Here is a 20,000-nt window from a genome sequence, read left to right on the forward strand (position 1 = left end):
CACTGCAGATCCTATTTTGGTGTATGAGAGAGAATACCATTCACACACACACACACAGTACACACACACACACACACAGACACACACACACACACACACACACAGACAGACAGACAGACACACAGACACACGCACGCACACACACACCCACACACACACACACACACACACACACACACACACACACACACACACACACACACACACACACAGAGATAAGTCTACTGTCATTGTGTTCTGACAATATTTCATTCTCACACTGAGTATCTGGTGTCTACTGTGTAGTTCACTATCTACCTTTCATTCTCTCTACATCCTTTCAAACACCTCTACCTGTTTACCCCTTCTGTCCATCTCTCCCTCTCTCTGCCCCTCCTATCACTGCATCCATTCATTTCTCTCCCCCTCCCCCTCTTCCTCCATCTGTCTGTCCATCCATCTCTCTTCTCCCTCTATCTATCTGTCTGTCACTCCATCCATCTTTCCTCTCTCTCCCCCACCCCTCTTCCTCCCCCTCTTCCTCTCTCTCCGCTGCCTGTGTAGTCAGTGATAAGAGGACCAGCAGCGGTAGCACTTCCTGTTCAAGCAGGAAGTGTTGATTTCCAGTCCCAGCCTCTGGTCAAACCCTGTCCTCTGTCCACTGGGAACCTTCTTACACACACACACACACACACACACACACTCACACACACACACACACACACACACACACACACACACACACACACACACACACACACACACACACACACACACACTGTTATGTGTATTGCAAGCTTTGATTTAGTTCTGATTGGAGGTTGCACTGTGTATGAGTTTATCTAATCACTTCCTCAACCCATTGAGGCCTCAGAGCAGATGGCTGAGAGACCTTCCAAAGATCAGAGGTCGGCCAGTGACCTTGGGTGTGGGAGAGGTCACGCCATCATTGGCTCATTATCCCCTAATCACCCTGAGTGTTGTTGTTACCCTCTCTGGCCACACAGTGTGGGGGCGCTGTTGAGCTTAAAACAACACCAAGGCCCCTCACTCATCAACTAATGGCTTCCAGTTATTAAGAGAGAGAGAAAGGGGAGAGATGGAGGGCTTAGAAGTGGGTGTAGAGGGAGGGATGGAGGGAGGGAGGGAGGGAGAGAGAGAAGAGAGGAAATGATGAAGGGTGGGAACATGGGGAGCGATGAATGTATGGAGCGAAGGAGGGAGAGGGAGGTCTAGACCAAGGTGTTTGAGTGTCTGAGTGATGGAAGGGTAGAGAAAAGCAGCGATGGAGAGAGAGAGAGAGGTAAAGGAGTGTGTGTGTGTGTGTGTGTGTGTGTGTGTGTGTGTGTGTGTGTGTGTGTGTGTGTGTGTGTGAGTGTGAGTGTGTGTGTGTGTGATCCATGGAGGTCAGGGGGGGTCACAGGGTCAGGTGGTGCCCAGGAGCAGGACTTCAGGGCAGGATATCCTGACAGGAAAAGCCCTGGTTCTCCCTCTCTCATATTCCCATGGCATGGAGAGGTAGCCCTCTCTCTCTCTCTCTCTTTCTCTCTCTCTCTCTGCAGTTTGTGTCTACATTTTTTTCGATCTTTGTATTGGAAACAAAGGCCAGGTTTAACATGTTGGTCCACCAGAACTGAGCATATTGGCACTCCATCAAAGTGTTGTATTGATTGGTGTATTGACTGTTGGTGTATTGAATAGGAAGTTATAAAGGCTATGGCTGAGTACTATCAGTTGAACAAACATGTCATGAAGCTGTAGTGCTGTTTGGTTTGCCAGAGTTGCTCCTACCCCAGCTGAGCATCTATCAGGGGAATGTACCATTCCTCATTCCATTCCATGCATTATAATGAACTTGTCCTCCGATTCCTACCTCCAGCAGCCTCCCCTGCAGTCTGTGTGAAGTCCTTCAGCGTGGAGAGGTACTTCAGACTGAAGTGGTTGTCTTAGCAGGGGGCCAGATTAATGAGGTGGTGGGTGATGGGGTCACGGAGAAGAGGAGAGGCCAACAGATGTGGGAGAGAAGAGAAGAAGAGAGCGGGAGAGTGGGAGAGAGAGAGACAGTGAGAGAGAGAGACAGTGCGAGAGAGACAGAGACAGAGATATCTGCCCTCTACTGGTCCCAGGGTGTAACTACAAGCTATGAGGTTCCTTCAACACCACCCCAGGGTCAGGGCTAAGTGCATGCAGGCCTTACGTAAAGAGACTGAAACAAAGCTGATCTGTTGTTGCCACAATTCCCTCAATCCTTTTACTCTGTATTTGAGTAACATTTCCTGGTAATCCAGGCGCATACTTTCCTCATGCAACAACGGAAAACGTTGTGTTTTCATAGGAAACCAAAAAGTATGTAAAGTAGAGAGAGAGAGAGAGAGAGAGAGACAGAGACAGAGACAGAGAGAGAAGACAGAGAGAGAGAGAACAAAAGAACAAAACAGTTATTTTTGGCCTCTCCATTCGGTCCTCCCACCTCATCTGAGTGTTATTGTAGAGAAGGCCATTGGGAAGCACCATCTCTGTCTGACAGTCATCTAGACACTGCCCTGCTGAAGCATGCTGGGATTCCCCCAGATCGTTACTACCCCTCTTTCTCTCTCTCTCGCTCTCTCTCTCTCGGTCCGTTTAGAAACACACACTCGCACACACGCACACGCACACTCACACACACACACACATCCTCAGACAAAGCTTTTGTGTGTGTCGGGGGGTGGGGGGGGGTAACCTCATCCCCAGGCTATTGCGCACAGCGCATATAAGCCTGGAATAACAGTGACTCAAACCTGGTCTTAGTGGGAGGGAAGTTACTGAGTCGGGTATTTGTCGTTATTTGATTTGAGTGAACCACGCGAATATGAGACGTAGCACCGAATAAGAAAAGCATAGAGAGTCTGACAGCTAATGTTAGTGTGAAGAGACGATATTCTGGTTTCCATTTCATGACAACAGACCGTTGGTGGTTGATGACTGAGAAAGAGACCCCTGTGTGTGTGGATGTTTTCCCTGTTGTGGAAAATGACTGTGTGTGTGTGTGTGTGTGTGTGCGTGTGTGTGTTCATGATATAGAGAAAGAGGTAGTGAGGCGCTCCAAACCAGGGTTTCCAACCAGGCCTGAAAAAAACCGTCAGTGTGTGTGTGTGTGTGTGTGTGTGTGAATATGTGCAAGAGAGTGCGTGTGTGTCTGTGTCATTATGACTGTGTGTGTGTGTGTGCCTATGATTGTGATTATGGAACAAGTGTGTGTGTCATTCTGAGTGTGTGTGAGCCAGTGTGTGTGTGTGTGTGTGTGTGTGTGTGTGTGTGTGTGAACGAGTGTGTGTACGTGCAGTTCAGATGGTGCGTGACCGATAAATGAAGGTCAGCGGGGCTGAGTTAAACAGTCTGATTTTAGACAGCTCATCCTGCTCCTAATTGGTGTCTTCTGCAGTGCTTCGATTCACACAGCCCCCCCCCCCCCCCCCACCAACACAAACACACACACACACACACACACACACACACACACACACACACACACACACACACACACACACACACACACACACACACACACACCTCCTTTGTTCTCCCTCAGACAGACATACGTAGTGGAGGTGGTACAGAATCACACTCTTATAAAGAGGTAGCCCATGGTAGATGCTTGTGTCTTCCAGGTGGGAGAGCCTGGTTCGAACCAACCGCCACACTTCCAGCTACAGCAAGCACTCATATAGATATTATAATAATAATAATAATAATAATAATAATAATAATGATGATAATAGTGCCTTACAGTACAGTAAGTGCATATATGAGTATATATGGTCCCAGCAGGAATTTAACCTACAATCTTAGCATTACGGGCATTACATGCTCTACAAACAGAGCCAGACAGGACCAGTTATTCAACAGATAGCTGTTATATACCACGCAGAAGCAGGGGAGGCTAGTGGAGGTAGAAATTGGAGGACGTGTTACCGTTCCTCATTCCATTCCATGCATTACAATGAGCCCGTCCTCCGATTTCTACCTCCACCAGCCTCTCCTGCTCTGGTGTCATTCTGTATTCAGAGTTAGACACACTGCTTTCTGACTGGATTATCATAACACCAAAGTACAGTATACTAAAGAACAACCTGAAATATTACAATTCCTGACCTCTCCCTGACCTCTGACCTCTGTCTGACCTCTCTCATATGGCTCCTGTCAGATCAGTATTGTGGTATTTCTCCTGAGTTGTGTTCCTTGGCCAGGGTGAAGCTGGTGGACATAATGTGCTCTAGTCCTCCATAGCTCTGGGATATATTGACCTGGCCTGGCTGGAGCTGTAGAAGGTGTGTATGTGTACGTGTGTGTGTGTGTGTGTGTGTGTGTGCGTGCGTGTGTGTGACTGTGTGTGTGCATGCATTGGTGCGTGCGTGTGTGTGTGTGTTTGGCTGTAGCTGTAGAAGGTGTGTGTGTGTGTGTGTGTGTGCGCGTGCATGTGTGTGTGTGTTTGGCTGTAGCTGTAGAAGGTGTGTATGTGTGTATGTGTGTGTGTGTGTTTGGCTGTAGCTGTAGAGTGAGTCAGAGTTCTGTTACATACTCCCCGGTCTGATGACCACACCCTCCCTCTCTGCTGCTACAGCTGGCTCTGCTTGGTCTTTATATCTTCACCAGGATTGTCTTTACTCTCTCTCTTCTCTTTCTCTCTCTCACTCTTTTTCTCTCCTTCTCTCTCTCTCTCCCACTCTCTCTCCTTCTCTCTCTCTCTCTCTCTCTATTTTGCTCTCCCTCACTTTCTTCCACCGTCTTTCTCTCTTTATTCCTCCCTCTCCTTCTGTCTCTATTGTCGCCCCCCCCTCTCCCTTCCTCCCTCCCCCCTCCCTGAGTTTAATAACTGTATGTCCTGCTCCTCTTTCTTCTGCCTCCCCTCCCCTCCCTCCTTCCCTCCCTCCCCCTCACCCCCCCCCCCCTTTCTCTGAGTGTAATAACTATAGTCCAGCTCCTTATCCAACATTCCTCACATTCCAGAGGGGTTCTTGAAGGAGAGACCCTGCCGCAGCCCTGGGACTCCCTCCTCCATTCTCTCCCTCTTTCTTTCTACTCATCTATCTTCTCCTCTGTTTCTCTCTCTCACGCTAGTCACAGCACAGCCCAGCAGACACTTCCTCGCTCTTTAACTCTCCTTTCTATCCTTTCTTTCTATCTATCTATCTCCTCTTCTTTTCCTCTCTCTCTCACGCAAGTAACAGCTGATGGTTCTAACACTCCTCCCTTCTCTCTAAATCTCTCTTCCTCTTTCTATCCTCTCCTCTTTTCTTACACCTCTATTCCCCTTCTCTCCCTTTCTCCCTCCTTCCCCCCTCTCCGCCTTCTCTTCTTTCCTTCCCCCCACCACAGTAACAAAGTCTACTAGCCTACAGATTTCACTGCTCTGTAGAGATGCCAGGAGCCTGTTATCTCCTCCTATGTACAGTGTGTGTGTGTGTGTGTGTGTGTGTGTGTGTGTGTGTGTGTGTGTGTGGGTGTGTGTGTGTGTGGGTGTGTGTGTGTGTGGGTGTGTGTGTATATATACTCTACAAGGACAGTTCAACTGAACCATTGACCTATTCATAATTAATGAAAATATGGGTCATACTCCCAACCATTATCTAATTTACACACGCACACGCACACGCACACGCACACGCACACATACACAAACACACACACACATACAGATGCATACTGTCCACACATGTGGCTAACACAGCTCACCACAGCCTAGATCTGAACAGTCATGAGGTATGGTCCAACAGCTGGCTTACAGAAGTCTAATCTAGTTAAATCAGTTTCTAGATTGAATTCAAATGTCCCCTAATGAAGAAGGTGCTGTTTTAGGAGACCTTTACCGCCTCGTCTCTCCTTTAAACGCTGAATGGAAGTGATACACATACGGAAATCATATTACACACAGAAAGTAGACAGAAATATATAAATATACATGAAACGGTTGATGCAAATTGTACCTCACAAACTGGATAGCTCTGTTGAGTGAGATAGAGAGTAGGCCTAACTTGGCAGCCATTTCTGAATCTGAATCAGAGGAGGCTGATGGAGGTAGAAATCGGGCTCATTGTAATGCATGGAATGGAACGGAATAAATAAATGGTCATTCTGTTCCTCATGCCGTTCCATGCATTACAGTGAGCCCGTCCTCCGATTTCTACCTCCACCTCCCTCCACTGATCTCTATAGAGGAGAGCGAAAGTAGACTTCACAAATGTCCATATTTATTCCATACTGGATATGATCCTGCCCTGGCCCTGAATATTTCAGAAGAACTTTTATCATCTGACGAACATCATGTGGCTTGAAAACGGCATCTGTACCAGTTTAGCACCATCATCTCACCATCATCTCCCTAACTCATTCACCCATTATCTGAGTTACGGTCACAAGGTTGATGGACCAGATAAGGAAGGGCATCGTTGATACAAAGCTGATATGGCCGGGTTTATGGAACGGAACGAGGAATGGTATCAAACACACTCATTCCTTCCTTTGCATCACAATGAGCCTGTCGTCCCATTTCTGCCTCCACCACCCTCCCCTGGTTTACACCCAACAACAACAACAACCACGCGGGCGTGTGCGTGGTGTGTGTGTGTGTGTGTTTGCGCGTGTGTGTCTTGTCAGACAATTAGACCATGTCCAGCCCGGCGTGTCTGGGCGAGGGGCTGGGGACAGTGTTGAGGTCAGGCTGGCTCCTGTGGCGCCAGACACACACACACACACACACACACACACATATACACACACACACACACACACACACACACACACACACACACACAGTGACGGTGACACAGCACAGAGCTCAGACAATGGCTGCCTTCATCCTGTTCATGTCCCTCATCTCTTCTCTCTGTCTGTCCCTCCCTCCCTGTCTCACTCACTCACTCCCTCCTACATCCTCCCTCCCTCTCTCTGTCCCTCCATCCATGTCTCCTGCACCCTCCCTCTCTCCCTGTCTCACTCACTCCCTCCCTTCCTTTGTGCCCCTCTACCTCTCTGTTTGCTGCCCATCATTGTCTCTCTCTTTGTCTGTCTCTGTCCGTCACTATCTCTCTCTCTGTCTGTCTCTGTCTCTCTCTCTGTCTGTCTCTGTCCCTGTCTCTATCTCTCTCTCTGTCTGTCTCTGTCCCTGTCACTATCTCTCTCTCTGTCTGTCTCTATCTCTCTCTCTGTCTGTCTCTGTCCCTGTCACTATCTCTCTCTCTGTCTGTCTCTGTCTCTCTCTCTGTCTGTCTCTGTCCCTGTCACTATCTCTCTCTCTGTCTGTCTCTATCTCTCTCTCTGTCTGTCTCTGTCCCTGTCACTATCTCTCTCTCTGTCTGTCTCTGTCTCTCTCTCTGTCTGTCTCTTTCCCTGTCACTATCTCTCTCTCTGTCTGTCTCTGTCTCTCTCTCTGTCTGTCTCTGTCTCTGTCTCTGTCCCTGCCTGCCCCTATCCCTGTCTGTCCCTGTCTCCCTCTGCCTCTGCCTCTGTCCCTGTCTCTGTCCCTGTTCCTAAATGTCTTCAGTTGACTTGCTGGAAACTTAGCCTTATTTCAAGGTTAGTGTATGTGTATAAAACTGTAAGTCACTGTGTGTGTGAGAGAGTGTGAGAGCAGGGGACCACATCCTGTTCCTGTACAGCTAGTGTACAGCAGAGGTCTTTCTCCTCAGATTCACTGAAATATTACATACTATGTAGTATGTCATTCACACTGCACTGTGTCTGAGTGGACATCAAATTTCATTTCATTAGAGTTACCAGCCTCAGAAACCGCAAATTAACAGCACCTCAGATTAGAGCCCACATAAATGCTTCACAGAGTTCAAGTAGCAGACACATCTCAACATCAACTGTTCAGAGGAGACTGCGTGAATCAGGCCTTCATGGTCGAATTGCTGCAAAGAAGCCACTACTGAGGAAGAACAACAAGAAGAAGAGAATTGCTTGGGCCAAGAAACACAAGGAATGGACATTAGACCAGTGGAAATCTGTACTTTGGTCTGATGAGTCCAAATTTGAGATTTTTGGTTCCACCCGCCGTGTCTTTGTGAGATGCAGAAAAGGTGAGCGGATGGTTTCTACATGTGTAGTTCCCACCGTGAAGCATGGAGGAGGAGGTGTGATGGTGTGGGGGTGCTTTGCTGGTGACACTGTTGGTGATTTATTAAAAATTCAAGGCACACTTAACCGGCATGGCTACCACAGCATTCTGCAGCGACATGCCATCCCATCTGGTTTGCGCTTAGTGGGACCATTATTTGTTTTTCAACAGGACAATGACCCCTCCAGGCTATGTAAGGGCTGATTGACCAAGAAGGAGAGTGATGGAGTGCTGCGTCAGATGACCTGGCCTCCACAATCACCCAACCTAAACCCAATTGAGATGGTTTGGGATGAGTTGAAGGCAAAGCGCTCAGCACCTCTGGGAACTCCTTCAAGACTGTTGGAAAACCATTCCAGGTGACTACCTCATGAAGGTGATTGAGAGAATGCCAAGAGTGTGCAAAGCTGTCATCAAAGCAAAAGGTGGCTACTTTGAAGATTCTAAAATATAAAACATATTCTGGTTTGTTTAACACTTTTTTGTTTACTACATAGTTCCATATGTGTTCCTTCATAGTTTTGATGTCTTCAATATTAATCTACATAAAAAATCTACATAAAGTAATAAAAATAAAGAAAAACCATTGAATGAGAAGGTGTGTCCAAACTTTTGACTGGTACTGTATGTTATAATGCTATGAAAGAAGATAATCTTAATTCTCAAGCATCAAAATGTGTTGTTTTACATAGAGCTGTTCAAGAAAATCAGTCCTTATTTGACATGGCTGTCTCCTCTATTTAGGTGTTGCAACATGGGTCATGTTGGGCAGCAACCTGCTCACAGTGAGCCTTACCCTATGATTGTCTGTGTTTGTGTGTGTGTGTGTGCAAAATTGTGTGTGTGTGTGTGTGTGCAAAATTGTGTGTGTGTGTTTGTACGCCTCCCGGTAGACTGTTTGCCTGCTGTGCTGTTTCACTGTCACACTGTGGTCTAGTTATTTTGGGCTCATACCGGACGTGATTCAGACTGGTGGATTGTGTAATTGACAGGACAAACCCCCCCCACACATACACACAGACACACAGACACACACACACACACAAAAACACCCACAGTAGGGAGGGTTTCTGGTAAGCGTGCTGGGTTCCCCTTGCGTGTGTGTTTGTGTGAATATGTGTGTGTGTGTGTGTGTGTGAATGTGTGTGTGTGTGTGTGTGCATACCAGAGAAGGCGGGTAAGAACTGTTGGTTTTGTTCTTGGTGTGTATGAGGGCTTCTCTTAACTGCTGATGAGCATGGAAATGGGAGCACGGACGCCGAGTGGAAACAACGTTTTGAAATAAAGACGAAATCTGAGATGAAACACTGTCACTTCCTGTTCTGAAAAACACAGGAATATGCAGGTGGTGCTCCACTTCTTTCTGAAATCATTTCACATGTTGTTATTGAAATGTATTGTTTGCGAGCAACAGGTGCTAGCGTATATGGTGCATCCAACTCTGCCCTATCGCAGTTTATACACCGTAGGCCTAAACATTCACTTTACAACATTCTATCGCTGTAAACATAACATGTCATAATACAGGGGAGGCTGGTGGAGGTAGAAATCGGAGGACGGGCTCTTTGTAATGCATGGAACGGAATGAAATTAATGAGCCCGTCCTCCAATTTCTACCTCCACCAGCCTCCCCAGTTATAATATGAATTTAATCATTTGCTTGTGGTTCCATCCATTCTATACATCATGTCACGGATTATGCTTCCCTAAACACACACTTCTAAAGAAACTGAAAAGTCCAAGGAACATAGAAACTGGAAGAGGTAGTGGGATGCCTGTGTGTCATTTGGCGTGTAGCGTGTGTGTGTGGTGCATGTGTGTGTGTGCGCTTGTTTGTGTGTGTGCGTGTACGTGTCGTGTATGTGTGTGTGCGTACATGTGCGTGCGTACGTATGCGTGTGTGTATGTACACGTGTGTGTGTACACGTACGTGTGTGTGTGTGTGTGCAGACGTGTGTGTGTGTGTGTGTGTGTGTGTGTGTGAGTGAGTTACCTTGTCCGAGAGACAGAAAGGAAACCTATGGTTACTTTTTTCTCCTTTTCGCAGAAACAACCCCGTCTGTCATGTGGTCTATGACACACTTCACTGTTGTAGAATAGGAAAAACCTTCTGGTCATGCAACATTATTTCCAAGAATCCACATTCTAATCTACATTCTTAGAGACTACATTGTCACTTATCTTGTATTTCTCTGCTGGACTTTACATCCAGGAATCAATTTGCAGTGATTGCATGTTTCTCTTTGAATCTGTAACTAACATACTCACTTCATGTGCTTCAAATGGGACAACTTAACTAAAACACGTTTAGCTCTTTTTATCCTATGGTCAGGTTAACTTGGTCCGGAGCAAATCATATTGAAACCCCTGTCACAACAACGTCATATCGCTGTAATTATTTCATCCTCACAAAGGGAGCTGTTGTCGCCTACAGTTTGTTATTGCGCAAATTATTGTATCACAATAATGTTCTGTAATTTAATCCTGAAGTAAACAAACTTAAAAGTGCAACTATCCGGTAGTTAGTGCAATGTTATTGGAGAGGTGTTGTCTTTGTCTTGCTGTAAACATCGGTTGCTAAGTCACCAGGTGGAGCTCAATGAGCCGTTACCAAAAGCGGTGAAAAAAAGTTTAGACAGTAAAAAAAAGGGGTAGTGTTCGGATTGGCTGCAGTGTGTACCAATAGGCAGCTCCCATGCGGAAACAATGGTGGAGAAGTCGTGTGATGTCAAGTCTATTTTTGGTGGTACCCGCCTAGATTTCTATTTTCGTCTGGTGAGGGCTGGACTTGCTAAGTTGCTTGCTTGCTTTCTTTCTCCCTCACTTGGACTCCTGACGGTTGTCATCATTGGGCTGGGTCGGGTCGCGTTGGATGTTACTGAACTGAACTGCTTGTGCAAGGTTTCTCAGGACGAGAAAAAGATATCGGTTGCTTTTCTTTGAGGAGTATTTACAAAACTTGGAATTTAGAACCTGTTGCATTTTTTTTTGTGTGACTCATTCTTATAAGGTAGGACATAACGAACCTTGTATGTGTATACAGTAGAAATGAACAATCTGTCGATCTCAAACAGGTTCTCCGTAATATTGTCGCGTTCAGAGACGTGGATAAATCCACATGTGATGCTGATCAGAATTCATTCGCGTGCGACCTGAAGTGCGCGTCTGTAATTCTAGAATCCAGAATAGGTCTATTCCTATTCTGAAACTCAACTCTAATGTATTTGGGCAACAACTTATCTTAACTCACGGTCCTGTTTTGTAAATGTTATTGGCCTCTATACACGTTTCCATGGATCCTTCGCTAAACAGATGTTCGGGGCAGCAACAGGTTTTCCTCGGAGTGAGAGAGTGAATTCCTCTACTGAATTGTCACATTGTTACACTGTTGCGATACCCTGTGGCAACACAATGTTCCTCAGAATGTTGTGAAAATATGTTGTACTGTTCTCTATATTTTTTTAAAAGTACAATCTTGAGTTTAGTTAACTTTTATACGAATAATTCAAGGTATATAATCATTATTATTAAGTGAGTTAGGATTAGTATAGGGTTAGGGTAAGTATTCTAAGGAAATATCAACATGTTTTACTTTTTACTTATTTTTACTCATTGTGGCTTCTCTATAAATCATAAACTTTCTGCCCTGTCTGCAGATGGAATCACGTCTTCGGGATCTACCGTAAACACAGACCGACGGGACAGCATTTTTTCAAGAGTGGCAGGTAGGCGGACATTACAACGTACCGCAACTTTCCCTCAGGATGAAGTCACTTCTAATCCATGCAACATATGCACTGCCCTGTCCTATAAACCGATACAGATATTAATGTTTCATAAAGAGATTCATTTATAGACAACTTTGCTTGTAATCACCATCCCCACTATTTTGATTAGATAAAACAGTGGATTTAAAAAGGTCTTGAAATTATTGAATTATCACAAACTGAGCATTAGCCACAACAGTAGCTCGCAATCATTATAGTTATTCCATCTAGTACAACCTACACGCTTTTCTATGTCCCTAAAGTCAAATCTGGAAATACTGGGTATTTAAATTGACTGTCAGAGTTGATTTTGTTTTCCTTCCTGACATGTTAACTTTGATGTGCTTAATCTGCCCATCAAGTTGTCGGAGGAAGTGATGTGTTTTTATGGCATTCAATTATAGTTCATCAGTCTCATCAGTGTCAAATCATCCTCAAAATATATTCACTGTAAGATCATATCATTCTTCATATATATAGTTGACTGCAGACAGTTTAGTTTCGGCTTAGAGAGACACGTGATATCTTCTCTTATGTAACACTATTTGATACAGTATATTCACTATGATCCAGGGGAGGCTGGTGGAGGGAGAAATCAGTGTTTGATACCATTCCTCATTCCGTTCCATTCCATTCCAATGAGCCTGTCCTCCGATTTCTACTCCCACCAGCCTCCCCTGGTACCGCGTGATCACATGACCAGGTCTGAGTGGTACCTCCAGGTCTAGTAACTCCGGTAAGCGCTGTCTCCCAGACCTAGAAACGCCATGGCTTTTCTGGGTCAGTGCTTTTCTAGGTCAGTGGCATTGATGGTGTTTGGCTGAGTATCTTGTTTTGTTGTTGTGACGTGGGTTCGAATCCCGATTCCCGGGTCAAACAATGGCTAGTAATTCATACTCATTTAGCCAGCTTGTTTAGGATCATGGAGATTGGTGTGCCAGACTAGGGATAGACTTTGTGTGTGTATGTGTATGTGTGTATGTGTGTATGTGTGTGTGTGTGTGTGTGTGTGTGTGTGTGTGTGTGTGTGTGTGTGTGTGTGTGTGTGTGTGTGTGTGTGTGTGTGTGTGTGTGTGTGTGTGTGTGTGTGTGTGTCTGGAAGACTGTGTACCAGGCATCGGTCCCTGCATGCAAATGAGACGCCGTTCATCTGTGTGGAAAAACACGGTGAGGTCATGGCCGAAGCTGCCGTGTCCTGTTACACGTGTGTGTGTGTGTGTGTGTGTGTGTGTGTGTGTGTGTGTCCCCGGGCCAACTGACACTGGCCTGCTCCTTTGTGTCTCTCTAATCTGTCCCTATTCATCTGATTGCTCTTCCTACTGCTGCACACACACACACACACACACACACACACACACACACACACACACACATATATAGTCACTCACTCCCCTGTAATGAATTCAGGACTGAGGTTATTAAGCCTAGACTGTGGTCAGGGTTGTGTTGCAGTCATGTGACCCTGCAGCTCCTGTTTTGATTGGACAACCACACTGACCTGGTAGAATGGAGATACAGAGTGTCCATTTACCTGACAGGGAGACTAGCTCTTAGAGTGTAGACAGGTAAGGGTATATTGTGCCATAGGATGGTACCAGTCAAATATATTAAATATATATTTTAGCTTGAGTCAACACTTTTTGGATCATGTAAACTCTCTCATAGCTCTGAACTGTCTGAGGTTGAGTTTTTGTCTGGAATGTGTGTGTGTGTGTGTGTGTGTGTGTGTGTGTGTGTGTGTGTGTGTGTGTGTTTATGTGTGTGTGTGTAAAACCACAAACTAAGGGTTGTGATACTGAGAGTGGTGACTATAGGAACACACACTAAAGCACTCTAAAAATACATCCTGAAATCCTATGAAGCAGAACAGGAGAGAGAGGAGGAGAGAGAGGGAGGAGAGGAGAGAGAGGAGGAGAGGAGAGGAGAGAGAGGAGAGAGAGGGAGGAGAGAGAGAGAGGGAGCGAGAGAGAGAGAGAGAGAGGAAACTAGGGAGAGATAACAATAGCCAGATTGTTGTAGGGAGAGCTGCAGTACAGATCACATTTCCTGTTCCTGGCCTAAACCAGTGTCAGCTGACTGACGGACGGACGGACGGACGGACGGGGATAGAGAGAGGGGGGTGGTGGAGGTGAGAGAGCGAGAGAGAGAGGGGGAGGGGGTGAGAGAGAGAGAGGGGGGGTGGAGGTGAGAGAGCGAGAGAGAGAGGGGGGGGTGGAGGTGAGAGAGCGAGAGAGAGAGAGTAGTGAATAGTGGAACCTGAGAGAAAGGTAGATTCCTGGCCCATAGAACAGTAGAACCGATGGATTGATGGTTCTATTAACCCAGAACTGTGAAATCATTTGATAAGGCTATAGTTTAACGGTCCTCTGAGGGGCTCCTGAATCACCGGAACCAACCGGACCTGAATGCGAAACTGTAGGTGACACGATCCTGGATATTCTACTGTGTCCAATCGGTTAGTCACACATTAACCTCCTCTCACTGACTGACCCTTGGTCCCCATAGGAGCCCATGGGGGGGGGGGGGGGGGTGTTAGTAACGGAATAGTTACCCCCTCAAGATGTTTAAAAGACCAGAAAGTCACCTAAAGACTTCTCTTATTGTCCACTCCTCTGCACCAAGATCCCTGTCTCTGTTTCTCTCATTCTGCCTTGCCTCTGTGTCTGTGCCTGACCTCTATCTGTGTCTGTGCCTGGCCTCTGTCTGTGCCTGGCCTCTGTCTGTGCCTGGCCTCTGTCTCTGTCTGTACCTCTGTCTGTGCCTGGCCTCTGTCTATGCCTGGCCTCTGTCTGTACCTCTCTCTGTGCCTGGCCTCTGTGCCTGGCCTCTGTCTCTGTCTGTGTCTGTGCCTGTGCCTGGCCTTTGTCTGTAACTCACCTCTGTTTCTGTCTGTACCTCTGTCTGTACCTGGCCTCTATCTATGCCTGGCCTCTGTCTGTGCCTTGCCTCTGTCTGTGCCTGGCCTCTGTCTGTGCCTGGCCTCTGTCTGTGCCTGGCCTCTGTCTGTACCTGGCCTCTGTCTGAGCTTGGCCTCTATCTGTACCTGTCTCTGTCTGTCCTGCAGCAGTGGAGGTCTGCAGGGTTGGGTCTTGATGCCAGTTAGTTTCTGCTCAGGACAGTGTGTGAGTTCTCCAGGCCCGGTATCAGATGGCCTGTTGCTGCCAAGCAGGTAACGTGATCTCCTCTCTCCTCTCGTCTCTCAGTCCTGCTAGCTGTAGAGCTGCACACATTAGCCTCTGTAATGAACACAGCCAATGAGAGATGCTCTTACTAGCCCAGTAGCCTCTGTAGTGAACATGGGCCAATGAGAGATGCTGTTACTAGCATACTACCCAAGGATTGCAGTTATATATTCAGTGTGTTTGTGTGTGTGTGTGTGTGTGCGTGTGTGTGTGTGTGTGTGTGTGTGTGTGTGTGTGTGAGTTTGAGTGTGTGTGTGTGTGAGAGAGAGAGAGAGAGAGTTTCCAAGAATGTTAATGTCCTTCCCTTTTGTTGTTCATTCAGACAGAAACGTGTGACTCTGCATATTCATGAGCTCTGTTCCCTACAGAGGTCTTCTCTGAACAGTTGTTAAAGTTTAAAAAGAGAGAGATGGATGGAAAAGAGAGTGAGAGAGTGTCTGTGTGTGTGTGTGTGAGAGAGACAGAGAGACAGACAGACAGACAGACAGACACAAAGAGAGCGAGAGGAGAAGAGGTTGACAGATAGAGAGATAGCAAGAGAGAGAGAGAGAGGAAGAGAGAGAGAGAGGAAGAGAGCAGGCAGATGTGTGGATATCAGAAAGATGTCATTATGTGCATTCTTGTGTGTGCAGTTTAACTCAACCACTGTATTGTTGTAAGAATTCTCCTGTAGCCTCCCCTTCCTCCTCTCCTCCTCTCCTCCTCTCTTCCTCTCATCCTCTCCTCTCCTCCTCCACTGAAACAGTTGTGGGAAGAAGTAAAAATAACTTTGCTGTTACAAACCAGTGCTTTTCAGCCTAACAGCCCTCCTGATTCATCTCTATGCAGCCTGGCCCTGTGCCATGCCCCACCCACGACCCCTCCCCCACCCTGCTGACCTCTGACCTTTAGGTGAAGTGGCAGAACTTTTGGTTTAGCTGTGTTCCACCAGGGACAGGAAGGGAGGGAGGGATGGAGGAGAGAGAGGAGGGAGAGGAGGGATAGAGGAGGGAGAGGAAGGAGAGGAAGGGAGGGAGGGATGGAGGAGGGAGAGGAGGGATGGAGGAGGGAGAGGAAGGGAGGGAGGGATGGAGGAGGGAGAGGAGGAGGGAGAGGAAGGGAGGGAGGGATGGAGGAGGGAGAGGAGGGATGGAGGAGGGACAGGAAGGGAGAGGAGGGACAGGAGGGCCTTTGGTTTACCTAATTGTCTGCTCCACTGCTCTCAAGGTAGTGAGAGAGGGAGGGAGAGGAGGAGAGGAGGGCCTTTGATTTTGCTACCTGTCTGTTCCACCGATCTGAGGGTAGTGAGGGAGGGAGAGAGGGAGGGAGAGAGAGAGAGAGAGAGAGAGAGAGAGAGAGAGAGAGAGAGAGAGAGAGAGAGAGAGAGAGAGAGAGAGAGAGAGAGAGAGAAAGGAGAAGAAGAGATTTTTTTGTTTAGCTCCCACTGCACAGGGTCTGCAGTAAAAACATGGGAATAATTTTCTAAGACAACTCTGGTATATCTATATGAATATACACAATACAGAAGGATCTAGAACAAAACAGCAATAATAACTGATGCATGCAAGCATTGTGGTGGAAGTCTAGGATTTACCACTCTGTACTTTAGCTCTTCGGAGGTAAGAATCAAGAAACAAGTCCTGAGTAGCCACAATATCTGAGTCCGGTATTTATTGCTTGCAAACAAGAGACAAGAGCGTAACAGCAGCCCAGCGTAGAACCGGGGGTCCGTTCAGCACAAGTCTAAAGAGACAATGATCAGGTTTGTCTTTTATACAGTTTGAACATATTGCCAGGCGCCTACAAGGCTATCGGCTGATGGCCTTGTGCTTACCTGAGAAAGGGCGGGAGAGAATGAACAATGGGGAGGCTTTCTTACTGATTAATCGCCGTTCAACATTTCACACCTATCGACAGGATGCGCCTGTCCCCCCATTATTGCTCTCTCCTACCACTCCCTCAGAGACCACCGCTGTTCATATGGTAAATCATACAGTGCTTCTCAGAACAATGGCCATAGAACTTTAGAGGTGTGGCAAGAGAAAATGTCATCACAGTAGTTACACAAGTTGTATCAGTCATATGAAAGTGTATAACCTGAAAATAGTTCTATGAATGTATTTTCCATAACAGCATACACACCTCTCCACATAGCCACGTGTTGTGTTTGTACAACATCCACACCGCCCCCTCCACCTGTCACCAGCTATGTTACAATGTTTGTTGTCTTTACTAACTCACACCAAGCAGTGGTTACAGACAGGTGTGTGTGGTGGCAGTGTGATGATACGGGTGTGTTGATGTGTGTGTGTGTGTGGGGGGGTGTAAGTGTGTGTGTGTGTGCGTGTGTGTGTGTGTGTGTGTGTGTGTTGGGGCAGGGGGACGATGGGGCAGTGGTGAGTTTCTTAAGAGTGAGCTGCAGTGTTGAGTGGCTTATCTGTGTAAGGCGCGTGTGTGTGGGGAATGTGTTTGATGTTAGAGTGTGTGTGTGTGTGTGTGTGTGGGGGGGGGGGGGATCGGGCAAAAGGGCGGGAGGAGGCCTGGAGGGGGTGCATGTCACAGACTCTCTCTCACACACACACACACACACACAAACACACACTCACACTGGCCTGTCATTCAGATATCAATCAGACATCATCTGTCACACTGTAGCACACCTGGATAAACCTCACTGCAGTGCCGTCTCGAGTTCACCTGTGTGTGTGTGTGTGTGTGTGTGTGTGTGTGTGTGTGTGTGTACGTGTACTCTGTGTGTGTACTCTGTGTGTACTCTGTGTGTGTACTCTGTGTGTGTGTGTGTGTGTGTGTGTGTGTGTGTGTGTGTGTGTGTATCCTCAGGTGATTTCAACACAGAGGAGAGGGGATGGTTGGGATGTTTCTATGGTGAGTGTGTGACTGCGGGGCTGAACGTAGTGTGGCTCTGCATAGACTTGGCATGCCTGCACAGAACACACCGGAAATATGACTCCACAAACGGCTGTCAGGGAAAACACACTGATTGAACGTTGCATTTAAATCTTGCCTTTTTTTTCCTGCTAAGTATTGCTTTTGTTTTTACACACACTTGTCCAGTATAAATGTTTTTATAAGCTGTATATTTGATAGCTTGCAATTCAGTGTGAGTAAATGACATAAAACATGCTTATTTGTGCATGTACACTTTCACACTTTCTCTCTCTGTGTCGATCACACTCACACACACACACACACACACACACACACACACACACACACACACACATATACACACACAGTGGGAGCCAGCACCAACTTGCTGACAGGAACAGACACTTTCGTATGTACACGAGGCCTGAAGTATGCACAAACAGAGAAGCACCATAAATACCCCCGGGCGGAAGCAGACACCCACCCACCCACCCACCCACCCACACACACACACACACACACACACACACACACACTCACACACATCGGATAGACTCAGCAGCTGCTTCGGAAGCGGAGGGTCTGAATGGGACTGACAGCTGTGGATTCCTTCAGACACTAAGACGGAGGAAGGGAGAGGGGGATGAGAGAGAGAGGGGGGGGGAGTGGGGGGAGAGAGGGAGGCAGAGAAGGAGAGAGAGGGAGAGAGAGAGAGGGAGATGAATGAGAGAGAAAGAAAGAGAGAGAGGAATGACGCAGAGAAAGAGAGAGTCGATGAAAGAGGGGGAATGAGAGGGAGGGAAAGAAAAGCAGAGGGGGAGGAAAAAGAGACATAGAGGGAGAGAGAGAGGTAGAGAGAGGTAGAGAGAGGTAGAGAGATAGAGAGGGTGTAACAGTGTAACAGTCAGAGTGGTAGAGGGGAGGATGTAGCTTGCAGCAGAGAGAGAGATGAGGGTATACAGTATGTGAGTGTCGTCGACAGGCTCCATATTAAGAGATCCTGTCTTTCACAAGGCTGATTTAGCAACAGTCACTTCAGGACACACCACCCTGGCCTGAATCATGCAGTATAGCTTACAATGCTACTATGGTTTCACAGACGACTGAAAAGACTCAGTTATTTATAATAGCCTGACGAAGACACTAACCATCAAATCTTTGACCAAGATGGCTACCATTGTTACTATTTGTCCCATTCAGTTCTTCATAGAGGCTATATGAAAGAGGCCCTAACTCCACTACCAACATTTACTAGAGTTCCCTCTCCCCTGTTCTGGGTGCTGTTAGGCCATTAGCATGTTCTGTCGTAGCTAGCTGCTCATAACGCCTAGATAGCAAGGGAGGCTGGTGGAGGTAGAAATCGCGTGTTTGATACCATTCCTGACACGCATGTTTGATACCATTCCTCATTCCGTTCCATGCATTACAATGAGCCCGTCCTCTGATCTCTGCCTCCACCAGCCTCCCCTGCTATAATGCTACTCTCAATACTATTCTTCCCATTCAGTTAACATGTATAGCAGCCTAGCTAAGAAAGGTCAGGCCTGAACTCCATCATCCATGCTTCACTGAGTCCTCTCTTGTCTTGGGATCCGTCCGGTGAGTTGGTAGTTAATGACTAGTGTGTCGTCAGGGTTTGTCTTGCCAGAGGGAGTAATTCATACACAGGGATCTACATTCACTCTTTAATGGACAACTAGCTCTCTGGTTAGTCACTACTGGTGTACTGGAAGAAGGGGGAGGAGAGGGGCGGGGGGGGGGGGGGGGTGGATGGACAGATACCCTTGTAGTTATTTACTACTAGGCTACTTTGAGGGGGGGGTGGATGGAAGAGACACAAATACAGACATAGTCACAGACACAAATACACACACACACACACACACACACACACACACACACACACACACACACAGCCACTGTTTTTCTTTAGCTACAGAACATAAACACCAGCTCACCAGAAGTTACTGTAGGAAACAGGAAACTCAACTCTGCAAACAGGAAGCTCTCTCTCTCTCTTTCTCTCCCTCTCTCCCTCTCTCATTGTTGTGTTTTTATAGACTGCACTTCCTTTTTGGCCTTTGCCTGGCCTGGTTACCATGTTTA

General features: G+C 47.0%; 1 protein-coding gene and 1 long non-coding RNA gene across 6 annotated transcripts in view; both read left to right on the forward strand.

The window, feature by feature from the left end:
* LOC310808728 overlaps positions 1-20,000 on the forward strand; it is a 139,921-nt gene that overhangs the window by 88,879 nt on the left and 31,042 nt on the right. The gene's annotated exons all lie outside the window — the stretch shown is intronic.
* Positions 1-20,000, forward strand: part of hdac7a (histone deacetylase 7a) — a 532,558-nt gene that overhangs the window by 1,978 nt on the left and 510,580 nt on the right. For 4 of the 5 annotated variants that reach the window (XR_014554369.1, XR_014554370.1, XM_083675709.1 and 1 more), the window contains exon 2: positions 11,734-11,802. Coding sequence is in view for 2 of the 5 variants with exons in the window: in XM_083675709.1 (XP_083531835.1) it covers positions 11,734-11,802 (69 nt within the window). In the remaining 3 variants the exon portion in view is untranslated. Of the gene's footprint in view, positions 1-10,930; positions 11,088-11,733; positions 11,803-20,000 lie in introns of those variants that run through there. The other variant, XM_083675711.1, reaches the window with a different exon arrangement.

Source organism: Argentina silus (genome assembly GCF_951799395.1).
Source record: "Argentina silus genome assembly, chromosome: 8".
NCBI classification, from domain to species: Eukaryota; Metazoa; Chordata; class Actinopteri; order Argentiniformes; family Argentinidae; genus Argentina; species Argentina silus.